This window comes from Carassius gibelio, chromosome B11 (assembly GCF_023724105.1).
Source record: "Carassius gibelio isolate Cgi1373 ecotype wild population from Czech Republic chromosome B11, carGib1.2-hapl.c, whole genome shotgun sequence".
In the NCBI taxonomy this organism is placed as follows: Eukaryota; Metazoa; Chordata; class Actinopteri; order Cypriniformes; family Cyprinidae; genus Carassius; species Carassius gibelio.
The window spans coordinates 4,651,308-4,669,996 of record NC_068406.1 but is presented as its reverse complement, the minus strand read 5'-3'; the positions used below and the strand labels follow the sequence as shown (position 1 = coordinate 4,669,996).

The following is an 18,689-nucleotide window of genomic DNA, read 5'->3' as shown; positions in this document are numbered from 1 at the left end:
GACCCAGAAGTACTGGAATGCTTATCTCTCAGTTTATTAATTATCTTCTTCTGTTTTCCCTGGCTGAAAAAGAACACGTTTTTTTATGCACATACAGTATTGCCATAGTGCCAACAGTACACTGCAAAAACACCAGGAAATATTAAGCATGTGCTTTCACCAAAGTTTGTTAGTCTGATTGAATGTCCTGAATGCAAGTCCTAAGTGGCAGTTAAAAACAGTTCCTTAAACCAGTGTCGATATGTTTCGAGAGATGCTCAGAAACATCATGCAGGATGCAGACAATAAATGAGATCTGTAAGTTAATTGATAAGCCATTCGCTTGAATAAATGCAATAAATGGCTTTGGTAACACTCAAAAACATCTTGTTGCCTTACAATTTGCAGGGTGAATTATGCCATGTTTGTTCTGGGTTTGATACAAACTCTTTATCGCATGAACAAACAAAACTAAATTAAGTACCAAGTGCCAGGTCTTTTTAAGCTTTCAATATATTAAACACATAACAGTTCATTTGTATATGCGACTTGCATATTTTAGCTGTAATTATTTATTTATATCACATCAAGCTTTTATTTTTGAGTGCAGTATTCTGTGTAATAACTCTTATACCACAGACCCATCCTAAACAGCACACTCAAACGCTTTTCATGAGCCAAAAACCACTGGCAAACCAGCAAATTTTGAGAGAAATGTGTGAATAATTTTGTTGGGAATACAATACGAGGCTTATGTCTGTGAAAGTATTACCGCCGAGGCTCAGCTTTAAAAAAGTGGAACTTGGATTAAATCCCTGACAACATAATGAGTGATCTCAAAATATATTTTCCTTTCATGAATCAAAACACACTGCTCACCAAGTTTTTTAAATTGATTTTAAATTTGTTCAAATAATTGCTTTTTAAATTCAGTTAACATTTTGCTTAAAAAAACATTCTGCTAAACTGACAGATGTATTGGCAATTAAATATTGAATGTGATTATAATGAAGTGGTTAAACTTAGCTTGATCATGTTTTTATTTACACAAACAATACCTGTTATGAACCCTTTTTTATCTATAATATAACAAAGGTGGAAAGTTTTGTCAAAACATACACCTGTCAATACTTATTTTATACACCATAATTTTCGTTTCTATAACGTGTGAATATATCCTCTATCATATTCTGCAACAAAAACAATCAGAGCACCTTGTTATCGTTAGTTTTATTTTGATTTCCTGAGTCCGCTATTTAGCTTATAGCATGTTAGCATCACCAGAGTGGTTGCCGCAAATCCCGCTTGCATTGCTAATTACTCTATTCACACATTTTACCATTGCTTTACTCACTGTTACTTGCTTTAATGGCAGATGTATGTCTACCTTTGAGTGCAGGTGAGGACACGTTTAGAAGCAGATTCGCTACCTGGAGGTAAAAAAAAAAGTACTTGTGCTGTCAAATCTGTTAAGAGAGTGTCTGTTCCCTGAATAGTGAGGTCAAAATTGAAATTGAATGTAGGATCTAGAAAAAATATTTTCGTGATTAAAGTTTTGGCATGGTATAACAGTAATACTCACTCTCTCAAGAAACTAACTCGTAGTCTTGAACGCAAATGGAAAAAAACTAACTTGGAAGTTTTTAGAATTGCATGGAAAAACAGTATGTCCAGCTACAGACATGCTATAAAAACTGCTAGGGTAGATCACATACACAAACATATAGAAAATAACCAAACCAAAAGCACAGTGGCTAAGTTAACAAATTACCAGACGCCACCTGATTCAAATATTCCACCAACGTTAAATAGTAATGACTTTATGAATTTCTTCACTGATAAAATAGATAACATTAGAAATACTAAATGTAGATTCTACAGCGTCTAACACTTCAGTTTCATCCATCGCACCCAAAGATAAACTGCAGTGCTTTACAACCATAGGACAGGAAGAGCTAAATAAACTTATCACTGTATCTAAACCAACAACATGTTTATTAGATCCTGTACCCTCTAAATTACTGAAAGAGCTGTTACCTGTAGCCGAAGAACCGCTTCTCAATATCATTAACTCGTTGTTATCTTTAGGTCACGTCCCAAAACCATTCAAGCTTATACAACGTTACAATCCATTTTTTGGTACTACTTTTGGTAGTTCCTAAGATAGCGAAGTCCACTAAAGGAGGTAGAGCTTTCTCACATTTGGCTCCCAAACTCTGGAATAGCCTTCCTGATAATATTCAGGGTTCAGACACACTCTCTCTGTTTAAATCTAGATTAAAAACACATCTCTTTCGCCAAGCATTCGAATAATGCATCTCTTAAATTGTGAGTGTAGTTGCATCTAATCAAATATACATTCTTATTCTTTAGCTTGGCTTAAACTAATTAATTTTACTTTGTTGGAACAGCAGCTATGCTAATGATGTCTCTATTTGTTTCTATGTTTTGCCACAGGATTTACACAAGCTCCAGTCTGGATCCAGAACACCTGAGAAGAGATGATGCTGACCCTCAGAGGACCACAGATGATGCTGACCCTGAATCAACAAACAAAACTAACAATTATTGCTATAAGTGTGACTGCATCATATAGCAATTGCTGTTAATTGTGTTCATCTTGTATTAATTTTTCTGAAAATTTCACCACTTATTAGCTACTACTAAATATTGTAGAAACTTAATTTTCTGTAAAGCTGCTTTACAGTGATTTGTATTGTAAAAAGTGCTATACAAATAAACTTGAATTCAATTGAATAATATTTTTAAGACCCTATATTGTATCACAGATGTCTTAAAGACAGTGTTTCAGACAGAGGTGTTGACTCACTGTTTTACGTCTATGATGTATGTGACGTGTTACACAGTTAGAAAAGATACCGTGATTACTCCCCTGGAGTGATGTCTCATAGTGGACGCGTGATACTGAGCATTAAACTAAGACTGATGTGTTCTTTAAGTATGCACTGTAGCTTTAGGTAACAAATGCATTGCTTGCTTTCTTGCATGAGAATGAGCTCTGTTTAAACAATTATAGCTGTCAGCTATAGCTTTGTCACGCTGTGCAGATAAAATGTGCCAATGAGCCAAAGTCAGCATTAAAATTCAGCAATTCATCCTAAAGGGACACATCAAGCTATTACCTGTTGCGAAGAAAAAAGTGACTGAGTGCTGCCGGGCTCCAGGAAAAACATGGAGTGTCCCATGGAGAGATTCTGCAGACAGACTTCAGTCTGAGCAGATGAAAAACTGGACAGCCAGGGCTACAAAAAACCCTTAATTTTGTTACTCAACACCTTTGTGTTTTTGGTGGTAGATTTAAGTGACTTAACCTTCCTTGTGGTAGTCTCTTGGGGGGTCTTGTAAGGAGCTGAGAAATGATTAGTTCCGGGTCAGCAAATGTGTAAGAAATGTTCTGAACTAAAATCAGCATGCAGCCAAAGGATATTTTCATTAAAGAAAGAGGGAATCATATTATTAAATATTATGAATGAGATCTTTTCAAAGGTTGTGTGTAGAGCACTTATTATTTTTTGGATCACTCAATCCTGGTGCAAGCCTTTTCATTTACCGAAGTCTTATTCATGAACAATACTGTTCTTTTTGAAAACTCTTTCCTAGATGAGGATACCTGTTTTTGAGGATATTACCTCTTATTTCTCAGGGTGTTCTGAGGGCATATTCCAAGACAGTAAACAATGCTTGCCCGGCCCCCTTTGTGGAAGGATAAGACGTACCTTTGCAAAGTAATGAGAGAACATAATCTAGCCAGAGGCCAGGAGGCATTCATCTTACATTTGATCCACAGGTTTCAAAGAATCTCAACATTTCTGACGTTTGTCGCTCACAGTTGAGCTTAATAAGAGCACACAACAACACAACTCATGGGTATAAAAACAGGTTATAAAAAAGGTTTTAATTTAATATTAAACTGAAAATATGTACAGGACTTTCACATACATAATGACCTGTGTGTCGGCCATGAAAAGTAAGAACAGGTACAATCTGTTTGTATGTATTTTATTTCATTTTATCTCTGCCATATGTGCTTTTTTCACTGCTGATGTTATGAATAAATTAAGGATATTTTACCTCGTAATGGTTTGAAATGGGAAGAAAACGTATTTTTTGTTTCAGTTTGGAGAATATTATATTAAAAAAAATTGGTTAGTGGAATAAATATTTTATTGCATATAGTCTTTATCACAACTATTCAGTAGGATGTGTATTACTGTGTTATTTAAAATGGACATCTTTTGGTTAGTTGTGAAATACAATATTTATTTTATGCTCAAGGAAAGCTAGGACTTTACCTATTGTCTGCTTTGTGAATTATTCATACTCTTGAGGAAACGTATACTCCTGTATCAAACTATGAAAGGCTGTATTAAATATGAACATATTTTTTAGAATAAGCCAATGTTATGCAATGCAATATAGAGTTTGCTTTACAGCACTTTTTATAAATGGATTGCTCAAGAAGTATTTTAACAAAGTCCTTTAAACATATGACATGATGGTGACTGGTGGTGATTATTGAACTCCATCGTGCACATCTGATTTGGAAGTCAGTTCAAAGGTGCAGGTGGATACAGTCCAGAATTTCGACCCTCACAGACATCTCACCTGAATGTGTCTCACCGAGAGCGGCAGTCAATGCATGGCTTCTTCAGAGATGTGTTAGCTTACAGTAGGTGCTGTAGGTGACAGCGTAAGTACTTCCCGAATCTCTCTGCTCTTTAATTCTCCCTCTCTGTAATGGAATTCCAACAGCCTTCCTTTTGAATAGACATGAACCTTTTCTCTGAGGTGATTCTCCAGACAGAAGAATGAAGAAGAAGTCCAACGGATGAGTGAATATCAATTTAGCTGTGCTCCGATGGACAGTCATGTTGTCCTCCCCCTACTGAATGAGAGCAAAAATACTGTCACTTTAAAATCTATGGATGAAAACAGTTGCATTGCATCTGCCTACGCTGTTAAAGTTATTTACAAAAATATATATTTTTTACTACTGTATATTACTTTTTAATTTTACAATCCAGGCTCATTGGAAAAACCTGGCTGTGGTGACATTGCAAAATGATTGGAAAATGCATATCTGTTTCAGGTGAGCTAAAGAGCAAGCTTACTATGTCATATGCAGAATGTAATGTGATGCAAACATGAAAATGTAAAATGTATTAGTTTACAAATCATGTGCTATGGAGAAAGTGTTTTGAGATCATAACATACAGTAGTATTGGGCGAGAAACCACATAGAAATAAGTATTTATTAATCAATAATGTGCTCCTCTAATAACAATGTGTGTAAAAAGGGAAATAACAGTCCTGCAAGTGAATTATGCACATTTTTAGAGTTTTGCAAAAATGTAGATTAAAAGCACATTTTCCAATAAGTCTGTGTTGGTGTTTTCGTGTCCTGAGGTTGTATTGTTACCTCTGAGTGCAGAAAGCATTACACTGTTGGTTGTTGTGTACAGCACACACGCAGCGCTGACCTCCGACGCTGTCCTTGGCAGAACGCCGCACCCGCTGGGATCCTCTATAACTCGACAGGCCGTATGGGACAGTACGCCTGCCAATACACAAGGGTTAAGACCTTAGAGTTACAGAAAACACTGACGAACACTGAAAGTGAGAAATGCTTTCAGTTCTTTGATGCACTAAAGGACTTAATCCAGCAAGGTTTAAAGGAAAGTTCAAAGTTTGCCTCTAAATTATACTGTTCATCATGTCTCCATTCACCTTAAAGTTGGACGTTCAAACCAAAAGGATTTAATGTGTGCTGGGAGTCTTTGTGCAGTGTTGTTAACACCCTGTTCAGTTTGATCTTTCTTTTGCACCGGCAGAGCAGGTTACAATCTGCCAGGAGGTCTGAAATGTGACACTGAACCATGCAATAATACGGAAGTCAGAAAATATGAGTCTGGACTATGGATGTGCTGGGAATTCCAACCTCAATGCACACATACCCAGACGCATGGATTTAAAACGTGCACTTAAGAGAACTGAACTTGATATCAGCAAGCATTATTAAATTAGCAAAAAATAAATAAATAAATTGTACAAAGGATTTGAGGATGAAGGATGCTTCAATTCTGGTGAAATCTCCAGAGCTTCCATAAACAGATCCTATTAATGGGCAACCAAGTTTAGCTAGAAAAAAGTAGTGTGTTAAGTAAATCAATTAATTAATAAAAATACTTGACTGTAAGAATAACAAATACAATAAAACACATAACCTTTGCATTTCATTAACAATAAATCTCAGCTCAAAAGTGTGGACTCAAATACTCAAAAGGCATAGTTTGCTTTTGTGTAACCTTGATAACTCACTGCAGGCCACCCAATAGTTCATTAAGCTTTGTGTTTTTCTGGTAACACCTCAGTAAATGACTCTTATTTATACTGTCTGGGAACTAATAAAGCAGACTGCTGTTCAGTAAATCTGAGCAGCTGTACTCCGGGAGCCATGGGCTTCATCTGCTCAGAGTTACTCCTGCAAACATCCTGTCCTGCAAGCGTCTCTTTGATCTCCAGCCCCGTCTCTTTAGCCAGTCTTATGTGCTAGACAAGTGGTGGAGAATAATAATTACTCTCAGTGCAAAGAATTATCGTAGCTGTGTTGACATTTCAAGATGTCTGAGTTCTTCTTTACAAACATGACAAATTCTCTTCATTAAAATTTAATATATTTTACCCCCCCCCCCCCACACACACACATTAAAATAGCAACTTTAGTTGGTAACATATAGTTCTAGGAATTGACTAAGTTAGCGCCTGTAGCAGAAGCTGAAACATTTCCCCCAACACCTCTTAATTAAGATAAGTTTCTCTAATCACGAGCAATAAATTGTTATTATGAACATTTTGGGTAAGCATGATGCATGTGGCTTGTTTAAACTACACAAGGAGTTTGCAATCTTATCTGTAATAAAGAAGGAGGCAGGCCAGAAATAATTTAGTTCTGACAGAAAGGAGGAGGTTTGTCCATGTGTCTCTGTTAAGAAGAAGACTGCCAAATCTAATAGTTCACTTTTGCTTCTAAGACACAAATCATAGACAGCTAACTGTTTTTCATTTAGCAACCAAATCTTTATTATTTTATTCTTCCATTTTTTCTTCTAAGTAGACAGTGGTTTAATTATTTCATAACTTTTTTGCATCTTTACCATTGTATCTGCACAATATCTAGTATTCTTAAAAAAAGATTACGAATACATTTTTATTACATTTAACTTAAATATGTTAGATGGATTTTCAATGAACACATTTGCTTAGTAATATGCATTATTATGATCCAGGGACCCTTGCCACCTTAAGTTTTATTAACTACAAATGTTTTGGTGTCTTCATGTCCTAACTGTGCTTTAATACAACTGTCAGATGTATTCACTGCTCGCTATGCTATGCTATGCTATATCACATAAAGGCTGCTTAAATCAAAGTTTTCGCAGTCGTATCCCTGTCTTTAATTTAAAAGTCAGAGGCACAGTAAACCCCACTCTGCAAAGAACAAGCTTCCACAGGTTTCAGCACCTGCTGATAATTATTATCCAGCCTTAGAAACTCACTCTGGTGTGTTGATCCAGATGATGTCCAGGTGACAGTAGTAAACACACTCTTTGTCTTTGTACGAGTAACACGTACATCTCTTGGCTCTCCTCCGAGGTTTGAGGATCTGGCAGAAATAACATCCAGACTCATCAAACTGATTCGGAGTCACACTTGATGCTTTGGTTAAATCCCTCGCGCTGTTCTTCATCAGCGCATCTTGACGAAAGGAGGAAAATCCTGCACATGGAAATGCTTTAATTAGAACAAATGGCAATTCTAAACATTAAAATAATATCATGTTGCAACAGCACCAAACGCTGACAAACGCCTTTCTATCTGTCACACATTTTGATTAATAATTCTCCGTTACCATAAACGTCCATTCATTTACAAATGTGGGCTAGACCTTCTTCATGTGGTAAACATTTATTGAATTCAAAATATAATTAACCCTAATATGGTTGACATTATATTCTACAAAATCGAAAGTAGCCTAGGCTACCTTAAGGGTCAAGCCTTAGGTCTAATCAAGGTGAAACATAGCTATTAAAGCAGTGGGGTCACAACCCAATGAGATAAAGGTCTTGAACCCCCGAAGAAACAAAAGGTCTTAAACCTTCAGATATAGTTTTGATCAGTCAATTCAAGCCTAATGTTATAAATCACTTTTTGAATGTCATGTGACAGTGGCGTCAAACCCTTTGTGTAATGTTTAAAATGTTGTGTGCTTAAGAGTAATTTTTTTTTAAATTATATGCAGAGAGTGATTTTAGACTAATGACTGTACATGTTTTCTCCACGTGAAATGCGGGGCAATGCAATCTAAACCCACCGTTCGCCATTGCGACTATTAGTCCAATAAACAGCAAAATCCCCAAATGTATTAATAATGACACCCTTGCCATCACAGTTATTCCTGAGGGTCTCCGTGAACAAAGTCAGTTTAAAATCCAGCATCGACCAGAAGTGCTGATTGATCCAACCGGAGTGGAAAGTAACATGTTCTTCGTCAGTGGCATGAACGCGCTTCTCTGTAGTGCTCTCTCTGCAGTGCTCTCTCTGCAGTGCTCTCTCTGTAGTGCTCTGTCTGCAGTGCTCTCTCTGTAGTGCTCTCAGGTTCGAGGGCTGACGGAACAGCATCGCTCTTGGAGGTTTTATAGTGAGCACCTCTCAGTCTGCGAGGCACCACCCGCTGGAACCCCGCACTGACGTGTTGTTGTCACGGCTGAATCAGTCTTGTGTGTGTCATTAAGTCACGCACGCGGTAAAACATTATTTTATTGTCACTTCAGCACTTTATCAAATAAGATCGGTTAATAGGCTACTTGCTCCAATATATGACAAGTCTGGTAATTACAGAGGTCTTATTTTAATTTAGAAAAATCCTAAATCCTTCATCCTTCTTTCAACATTTTATTCTCATTACAATGTTTTTTTCCCCTACCTCAATAGACATAAATGATATGCTCTATCAGCAGTCCCATTAATCTAAGGACCACACTGGAGTTTCCAAAAGTGCTTAAAATGCAGCTTTAGACATGAGTTGTTAGTAAAATGATTCAAGAGTGGTTCATGTCCAGAAACTGCAATGCCAGATGATTAATTTAATCTCCACCATACCTTTCAATGCTATAATCAGTGTGGGGGCTGAACAAAGCAGTTTGTCCATGCATCTTATCTTACTTTCTATTTTTTTTTAAAGTGTGACATGTGGTAACAATCAGATCCTGACATCTGGCCTTCGGGTCTTTACTTGTCAGCAAGTTTCCAGATAACTAGATTTTTCTTTTTTCTTTGTCTACTGTGTGTTGGTCAAGTCTCATTTGAGACATTTTTCTTCAAAAAATGGTGCTAAGAATATTATAGTAGTAGAAAGCATTAACAGTACTAGAATATAAATTAAATATTATTCTAATCTTCTTTATCCTTTTTATAGCACTTACAACTGTAGTTCAAATATATAAAAAAATACTGTGGGTCGAAACGTCTGAGACCACTATGAACAATTATATTTTGTGATTTTGACAAATGTTATGGTGTAAAATGAATAATGACTATTTAAAATTATGTTCCAGGTCACAAATTAACTGAAAGTAAAAAAAAAAAAAGGTACAGACAGTTTTGTTGCTTACTTCTTAAGTCACGCTGGAGAACACGATCATCCGGTTTGTTCATGTCAGCTCTTGTCATTAAGTATAATTGTAACATTCAAAAGACTACGACATCCTGACATTTTTCACTCTACTTTCTATTCAAATGTTTCTGCTAATTGAATAAGTAAAGAATGGTTCAACAATTAAGAATGGAACAGTGTAAACCCTGGCTCTCTATCTATATTTCAACTAGCATGTTTATTCCTTCTCTTTGCTTCCATGTTAATCAGAAAACACATAAATGAAGTCAAATAGGAATAAAGTCAGTTGAAAGTAGAGGTATGTCAGAAGTCACATATCTTGGACAACCTTGCACATATCATGAGAATGTACAGCATGGGATTAAAATCCTCATTCCACATGGATCCCACAGGGAAATTAATCTTGAACAAACAGTCATGCTGGGGCCCTGCTGCTTGCCGGTTTGAGGCATATTGCAGTATAAAAGCTTACACAAAAGACCTGTAGAGAGTTACGAATGTATAAAGAGTCTGAAAATATCAAGTCATTCATGTGGTTTGGTGTTTGATGGTGGTTTAGATTGTAGTTCACTATAGTTTTAACTGAGAATCTTTTGCAGGGTTTTAATCAATGGCTACTTGTGTGGCCAGTCCAGTTTCATTTATTTACATTCCTGTTGAATTTAACTTACATTACACCCATAATTGACCATAAAGTCATTGAATCCTGGTTTCGGGTGCCAGTGATAACACACCTTGATATTTGGGCTTTGCATCACTTAGCAGATGATAACTAATACTGACGTCTGAGCCCGATAACAATCTATTGAGCAGAGATTCTGCAGAAATCACAGTGGGCACCAAGACCTTGCCATAGTCTTTAGACGCTGAGATATATATTCATATGTGTTTATTACAAGCTCTTTGTGAAATCACCCTCCTGTGCCAAACCTGAATGGATACCCAGAGCTTACCCACATAGAGGCAATATCTTAATATCAAACAACACGATAAACCCCTTATTTATGATTGTAAATGTGCTACGAATATAATTTACAGTATATTGAAAATGAATGAGGACGGGGCTGTCCAAATCCATAAAAAAGATAATAAACAATAAATAAAAGTCTTCTGATGTTTTAATGTAACTTTTATTATGCTTTTTTGTGGTTATGGTTGTGTTTATCACCTAAGAGTTCAACAGACCGTATTCCCTTCGTTGTCACAGTGTCTGGTTTGTGTTTCCCTGGGTGTCCACTAGTGGTCTCATTTCCTGATAGTCACCCCACTGCAGGCACTACATTTCCCACAAAGCCTTTGTCCCTTTCATCACTTTTAATTGCACACCTGTTAATTGCACTCAGCTGCCTCCACTTTCATCGTTTTCACCTGTCTATATAAACCGGTCTGTTTCATGGAGTCCTTTTTTTCCGTCACCCGGCTTTCTCGTGTTCCCTTGTGTTTTTCATGTTTCTTGTTTTTGGACTGCTCTTCTGTTATTGACCTTTTGCCTGTTGGATTTAGATTTTTGGATTACCCTATTAAAACAATGCAATTGGATCTCCCATTTCGTGTGTGCATTTGTAACATTCGTTATATGGAAAAGGTTTTCACCTAAAAGTTAACATTTTATCCTTTGGCAGAAATAACATAATACAGATTTTGGAAAGAATTCCTATAAAAAAAAATGAAAGGTCTCTGTATCAACAGTGGGCCACTGAAAAAAAGGCTTATATAACAAGTAGCTAACGATTTACACTTCTGTTTGTATAATTATATGCACTCGCATGTTTGAGATTGCTGATGACACTAAGAACGTTCTGTGAGACACACACATAAACAAAATTATTTTGAAATCTACAAGATAACAACATAACTTAACTTACTTTTAGGTGACAACAAACATCATTATCCTGAAACACACCTCCGCAGAGAACATTAGCAGTCATCTGTCTGCACACACAGCTACGACTCCATTAAGAGCCACTGACTCTCACACATGCACTCCTCATAAGAACTGCACAAGCAACATGTTTGACAGTGATTTAGGCAATCTTTAACTATAATGAAAGCAATAAATAGATCAAATAAAATGAAATAAAAACCATAAAGATTTATTAACATTTTTCATTTAAAGTTGAAGTTCTAAAATAACTAAACTAAACTTATTGTAGACATTAAAACAAACAAACAAAAAAGCCAAATAATTACTAGAACTTTAACTATAATTAACAGAAAATATTCAAATCAAATTAAAAAATGTCTGCAGCCTGCAGCACTGGTCGTACCCCACATTAATCAGAAACTCGTCTGAAGATGCTTGCTGGAGATGGTAGATTAAGACTAAATCATTTCTTGTCTACCTTGTAATCCTGCAACATCTGAGAGCAATTTTAACCTCTTAGCCATGACCCAGAGGTTCCTCTTGAAGCAAAGTGCAGAAGTAAGAAAAAAGTGGCATGCAGCTGAAAATTATGAGGATCTGACTTTGATTTTTCAGGAGACCTTATTAAAGGGCACTTTCAAATAGAAGATAAAAAATATATATAATTACGATTTCACGAAGTGGATGTTGAACCAAATCAACTCCTGAATTTCTCCCTTCCCCAACAGGCGGTTTAACCATAGCTACTACTTAAACAGGTGGGCGAAACAATGTATCACACAACTACTTCATTACCTTGCTAATAATTCATCACGTTATTAGTTATGATTTATTTATTATTACCTGATAGCCTCTATCACTAACCTTTCTTCACAGGTGTTCATCCATATTTCTCCTAAAGCGTTTAACCTTTTGACCATCTCAACCTCTGCATATCTGTAACATTTAATATTTCGAGTTAAATAAATTGTAAACATTGCTGGATGGGATTGTTTTACATGAAATCAGAATTATTGAACATGTAATTAATGTCTCATAATGCAAAATGTCTCATTAATGTCTCATTATGCGAAATTATGAGACATTTCACATTATGAGACATAAATAATGCAAAATGGTTATCTCATCAAGCGAAAAGTTGTGGTTTGTAAGAAACAAATTCATCAAAAGGATGCTTTAAAACATTGTTTCTGGCTAAAATGGGAGTCCTCTATCCAAAATATTGCATTCTTCTATGAAACAGTAATCTCAGGAACAATATCTGCATAGACCAAGCACTGTTTACAGATGAAAATAACCAAAAACAGCTCTAAGGTGGATTTTAAAGTGAGAGGACAACAGAAGATGGACTTCTTCTCTGGATGAAGAATTATCATCGATTGTGGACTTATATTTTAACCAGAAGTGGTGATTTGAATTTCGAAATGTCTTACAAACACACAGCTTTTCACTTCATAGTAATTAATTGATGGATTAGAGGGGTGTGGATCACATGTGGATTATTGTGATATTTTCTGTATCATCAGAACAGATCACTAACAGATAAGGGAAATAAATCATTAGTGTTTATTTTCTACATGAAAGATGTCCTCACAGCACTTTTGAGAGATGTATTCGACCTATTCTTTGCCCAAGGGCTAATTCATAACTGACATGTCTGATCCAATTACAAGGCATGTGCTTTTGGAATGTAATTAGATTCCTGTACGGTTCCATCATAGTCTTGCATTCCTAGACTGAGACAAATCAGTTTCCAGAAACAACTAGACCTTATTTCTACCTGGAAGATGATCTGATCAGAAATGGTGGGCGCTAAATATAGCTGCACAATGTTGGTGTTGAAAATTTAGATTATTGATCATTGTAAGGTGGGGCTAAGCTTAGCCTTCCCCTGGCCAATTAAATGACAAAGTTTCGGCATTAAATTTAGATATGCTAATGTTGCATCATTTTCTTTTTACACATTTTTACATTTGTCTGATTCAATTCAGGTAAAAACATACAATATTTGTATTACTGTCAGGGATCAGGCAGATTGTAACGAATGGACAATAGCAAGTAAAACAGATCTTTATTAGACTGAATAGCACCAGTCTCAGAGTGAATAGGGAAGCAGACACAGTTCTCAGTAGTGCTGGAAGATAAGAGGATAATCAGCGACCACGCCCACACAAACACACACACACACACACCCACCCACACACATTCATTCATAAAATACACACACACAGAGCAAGGGAGCATCAATGAACTCCTCAACCGTGACAGTACCCCTCCCCCTAGGAGTGCCTCCTGGAGCTCCCAGAGGAACCTACCTGTTGATAGTACTCATCAATAAGGGACTGATCCAGAATGTCCCTAGCAGGAACCCAACTTCTCTCCTCCGGACCGTAACCCTCCCAGTCCACCAGATACTGAAATCCACATCCCTTCCGTCTTGAGTCCAGAATTCGATTTACCGAATAAGTGGGTTCCCCATCTACGAGTCGCGGCGGTGGGGGAACCGGGGCTGGCGGATTAATGGGTGAATAAAATACGGGTTTCAATTTGGAAACATGGAACACGGGATGAATTCTTCTGTACGCAGGATGGAGTTTGAGGCGAAATGTCACCGGACTAATGATTTTGGTGACAGGAAATGGGCCAATGAATTTGGGAGCTAGCTTATTAGAAATGGAACGGAGTGGAATGTTCTTAGTAGAAAGCCACACTTTGGAACCGAAAACATACACGGGAGGTCTTGACCGGTGGCGATTGGCCTTAACCTTGGTGCGCGCCCTTACTTGGAGCAGAGTCTCACGGGCTCTGGTCCATGTACGGTGACACCTCTGGACAAAAGCGTGAGCGGTGGCGACCGCGACTTCGGATTCCAGACTAGGAAAAATAGGTGGCTGGTACCCTAAGCTACCCTCAAATGGAGATAGGCCCGTGGATGACACAGGTAGCGAGTTGTGAGCGTACTCCACCATTGAGAGTTGTTGACACCAAGAGGAAGGATTCTTGGTGGCAACACATCGGAACGTTCTCTCCTAATCTTGGTTGGCTCTCGCGGTCTGCCCGTCGCTCTGGGGGTGGTAACCAAAAATTCTTGCCAAAATTTGGAGAAAAATTGGGATCCCCTGTCAGAGACCACGTCTGTCGGGATGCCATGTAACCGAAAAACGTGATCGATGACAGTCACCGCTGTTTCCTTGGCTGAAGGCAATTTGGGCAAGGGAATAAATTGAGTCGCCTTCCAGAACCGGTCCACTATGGTTAAAACAACCGTATTGCCTTGGGATGGTGGGAGGGCGGTAACAAAATCTAGCGCTATGTGGGACCAGGGTCTCGAAGGGACAGACAGTGGTTAAAGAAGCCCATCTGGGGGTCGATTGAAAGTCTTACCAAACGCATAGATCGAGTAGGCAAAAACAAAATCTCGAGTTTCGCAAGCCATAGATGGCCACCAGAATCGTTGCTTAACTAGAAATCTAGTACGATTTACTCCTGGATGACAGGCTACATTGGAACAATGACCCCACTGAATAACGTCAGACCGTAATCCCTCCTGCACAAACGATCGGTTCGGTGGGCACCGGGACAGAGGCATTACCCCTTCTAAGGCCATCTTGACCTTTGATTCGACCTCCCATCGGAGTGTGGAGATGAATAGAGTCTCTGGTAAAATGCCCTCGGGAGTAGCCGGGCATTCGGATGGATCAAAAATACGAGATAAAGAATCTGGTTTGATATTTTTAGAACCCGGACGGAACGAAAGAGTAGAGTCAAAACGACCGAAAAAAAGAGCCCACCGAGCCTGCCTGGAGTTGAGTCTTTTGGCAGATTGAATGTTTTCTAAGTTCTTGTGATCAGTCCAGATAATAAAAGGTCCCCCGACCCGTCTAACCAATGTCGCCATTCTTCCAATGCTAACTTGACTGCCAGCAACTCCCTGTTACCAATGTCATAGTTACGTTCGGTAGGAGACAAACGATGAGAAAAGAACACGCACGGATGCATCTTGTCGTCTGAAGAAGAGAGCTGAGAAAGCACTTCGCCTACCCCCACCTCTGACGCATCGTTCTCCACCACGACGTCAGAGAGTTAGGTCCGCTGGTGAGGGGGGTAGTGTCAGGGATCGGTGCAGATCCTGCCCCTGACAATCAGCCACGATCCATGTCACCTGAGTACTAACCAGCCACACCTGCCACACATCACGTAATCCAATCACCCACAGTATAAGTGCACTCACCCGCACCACAGATCCCCGTCAAGCCTCCAACAGGAACAGTCTCTTCACTCTCATCTCCTGAGGCTCTCCTTGCCAGACGTAACATATACTCACCTTTTGGTATTACACTAACCTGTGTCTTTGCTCTGCTGCCCTCAGGACAGCTGATCATCAACTCTGCCCTGGTGATTCTATGGTCGCTGAAATCTCCTGTGATTATCCTGTTATAGTTACTGCCTTCGGCATCTAAGGATTGAGAGAACGCCAGTGAATGATCTTAATTGTGGCTTTGATGTTACAAGAACCTAGCGAACTTACCTGCCTGGATATCCCATTCCATGAAACACTCAGAGCACGTATATTTTCAGTGGAGATTCTATGAGCACTTAAGGGCATGGATTCACCGCACTTGTACATCTGAATACCTGAATTCACCTTACCTCTGAGTCCTGAGTATGTCCTAACAATTACGTTGTCTTCAAGTTAAATACAAATTCAGCTGTATCATTTTTTATTTTTTTTGTGGCACCCGTATCCGGTACTTGCCTAAAAATTCAGTAATATGCGTTAGCGCAGTGGATAAGACACACGTCTGTGGTGCGGGAGACCTGGGTTCGCCTGGGTTCGAATCCACTGTGAGGCACCAATGTGTCCCTGAGCAAGACACTTAACCTCTAGTTGCTCCAGAGGCGTGTGACCTCTGACATATATAGCAATTGTAAGTCGCTTTGGATAATGAATAAATGTAAAATGTAAATTACATGTAGTTAGTAGTGTTAGCCAGCAGGTATTGATCACTTTTCCTAGGTTGTGCTCCTGTGGTGTCTGCCATTGCTAATCAACTATGCCCTGCACTCTCCATGAAGAAGTGAAAATTTCAGCAAAGGATAAATGGATTTCCAACACTAAGAATCATTTGTAGTAGCTCTGCTACTAAATGTATTTATTAAGGGTTAGTTCACCCAAAATTTTAATTAGCCAATGTTTTACTCACCCTCAAAGCATCCTAGGTGTATATGACTTACAGAAAAATCCAATCAGAGTTATTTTACAATTTCTCCTTGCTCTTCCAAGCATTTGAATGTGAGTAACCAGGTTTTTCTGTTCAACTGTCCAAAAGTAGTCAGTAAAGCACACTCATCCATAGTAAAATGTGCCTCACATGGCTCTGGCCGGTGAATAAAGGCCTCCTGTAGCAAATCAATGCAAAACAAAAATCCATATTTAAAATGTTATAAATACTTTTTTCGTACTTCCGCTGACTGTTATACGTGCAAATCATTCCAGCAGATGATGTAGGACATATGCGTAGTGCATGCACCTGTGAGATATGCTGATGTAAGTTTGTGAGTTTGTTTACAGGAGTATATTAAGAAAAGTTTCCTTACTTGGCTTATATCGAAATATCCTTACTTGGCTTATATTGAAAACCAGTCTCCTTTTGGCTTATATCGAAATTCTCCAACATTTTTCTTTACAAATCTTTGTTTTGTACTTCTAATTTTGTCCAGCATTTTCATGCAACACCAGTGTTCTACATTATATGCCAGAACGTCTTCTATGATCCACAGTTATATGAAGTGAGAGAGAAATGTTTATTACATTTTACATTTTGATATTTCTCTTTAAAAAAAAACTCATGTATTCACTACAGGAGACCTTTATTCACTACCCCCACCCCCAGAGCCATGTGAAGCAAATTTTATTATGGATTTTACATAAAGCGTGCAGTTTATTTGATTTGTTTTGGACTGTTGAACAGAAACACCTAACAACTGTAATGATGGAGCTTAGAAGAGCCAGGACAATTTTTTTATATATCTGATTGGATTTGTCTGAAAGGGTGAGTAAATCACATGGTAATTTTTATTTTTGGGTGAACTAACTCTTTAACAATGGCTATCCTTGTACAGCTATCATTAGCTATTCCTCCATCTTGACTGATATCTTAATGTTTTTACGGGAAAGGATGATTGGTTGGTTCTTGTCAAATGACTTGCAGTGTGCTTGCAGCATTCTGAAAAGTTGAGACGTTTTCATCTCAATATGGCGCGGACGCTCCTGGAAAAATTGAGCATGTTGCACCACGTGTACATTGTGACCATGTCGCTTCCATTATGAACATGCATAGCATGCGTCTACATTTGAAATAACGAATTTGAGCACACAAAAGACATGGTGTCACGGTGTGTGGTCTCTATTTCCCTGGGTCTCCACTAGTGGTCTCACTTCCCCATAGGCACCTCACCGCAGGCACTACAATTCCCACAAAGCCTTGTCCCTTCATCACAGTAATTGCACTCCTGTTAATTTGCATTGTCATTTTGCATATTACATCCCAAATTGAATAATGCTACCCATATGCTTCCATATATACTGCTCTAAACTCGCATTTGAATCATCATTGGCAAATTATTTAAATATAAAAAACATACTTACAGCTGTGAGTCAGAAACGCCAGACTGTCCTTGCAAAGTTTAGACTGCCCAAATCTATAAAAACAGTCATTGTGCCACAGACGCATTGGCTACTTGATAGTCACTTGATAGTCATTACCCTGCCTATATTAACCGGTCTGTTTCTGTCTGTTTTCATGGAGTCCTTACTTTCAGTCACCCAGTTCCTCGCGTTCCTAGTTTCTAGTTCCTTTCCTGTTCCTTTTACTGTTTGTTTGTTTGTTTTGGATGGATTTTTGGTTTTGACCCTCTGCTTGTTGGATTCTGAATTTGGATTACTCATGAAACTCACACTGCGTTTGGATCTCTCGTCTACTGTGTTCCTGTGTTCCCGAACGTAACAGAAGGACTCCATCATGTCGAGATCCAGCGGTGTGGGACTTCATTCCCGTTCCTCAGCCAGTATGGTGGAGTGGAGGGCGAAATTCATCAAATTAACCACCCTCCAGCAAGAGGGGAATGAGGTGGGTGGTATGGCACAAGTGT

General features: G+C 38.3%; 1 protein-coding gene across 1 annotated transcript; it reads right to left on the bottom strand.

Moving 5' to 3' along the window:
• Positions 1-3,876: 3,876 nt before the first annotated feature.
• Positions 3,877-9,163, bottom strand: LOC127967909 (endothelin-3). The gene is made up of 4 exons (XM_052568668.1): positions 8,372-9,163; positions 7,557-7,776; positions 5,420-5,557; positions 3,877-4,885 (listed from the first exon to the last, which is right to left on the bottom strand). Exons 1-4 carry the CDS (start codon positions 8,442-8,444, stop codon positions 4,867-4,869), a joined length of 450 nt encoding a protein of 149 aa, XP_052424628.1. The 5' UTR covers positions 8,445-9,163; the 3' UTR covers positions 3,877-4,866.
• Between the last annotated feature and the right edge of the window lie 9,526 nt (positions 9,164-18,689).

What these genes read in the sequence shown, in the direction of transcription:
- LOC127967909 (XM_052568668.1), bottom strand. Translation starts at nt 8,444, where the DNA reads ATGGCAAGGGTGTCATTATTAATACATTTGGGGATTTTGCTGTTTATT. An exon ending in AATAGTCGCAATGGCGAACG is followed by an intron (nt 7,777 to 8,371) that starts GTGGGTTTAGAT and finishes TTCCATGTGCAG; the next exon opens with GATTTTCCTCCTTTCGTCAA. An exon ending in ATCTGGATCAACACACCAGA is followed by an intron (nt 5,558 to 7,556) that starts GTGAGTTTCTAA and finishes GTGTATTGGCAG; the next exon opens with GCGTACTGTCCCATACGGCC.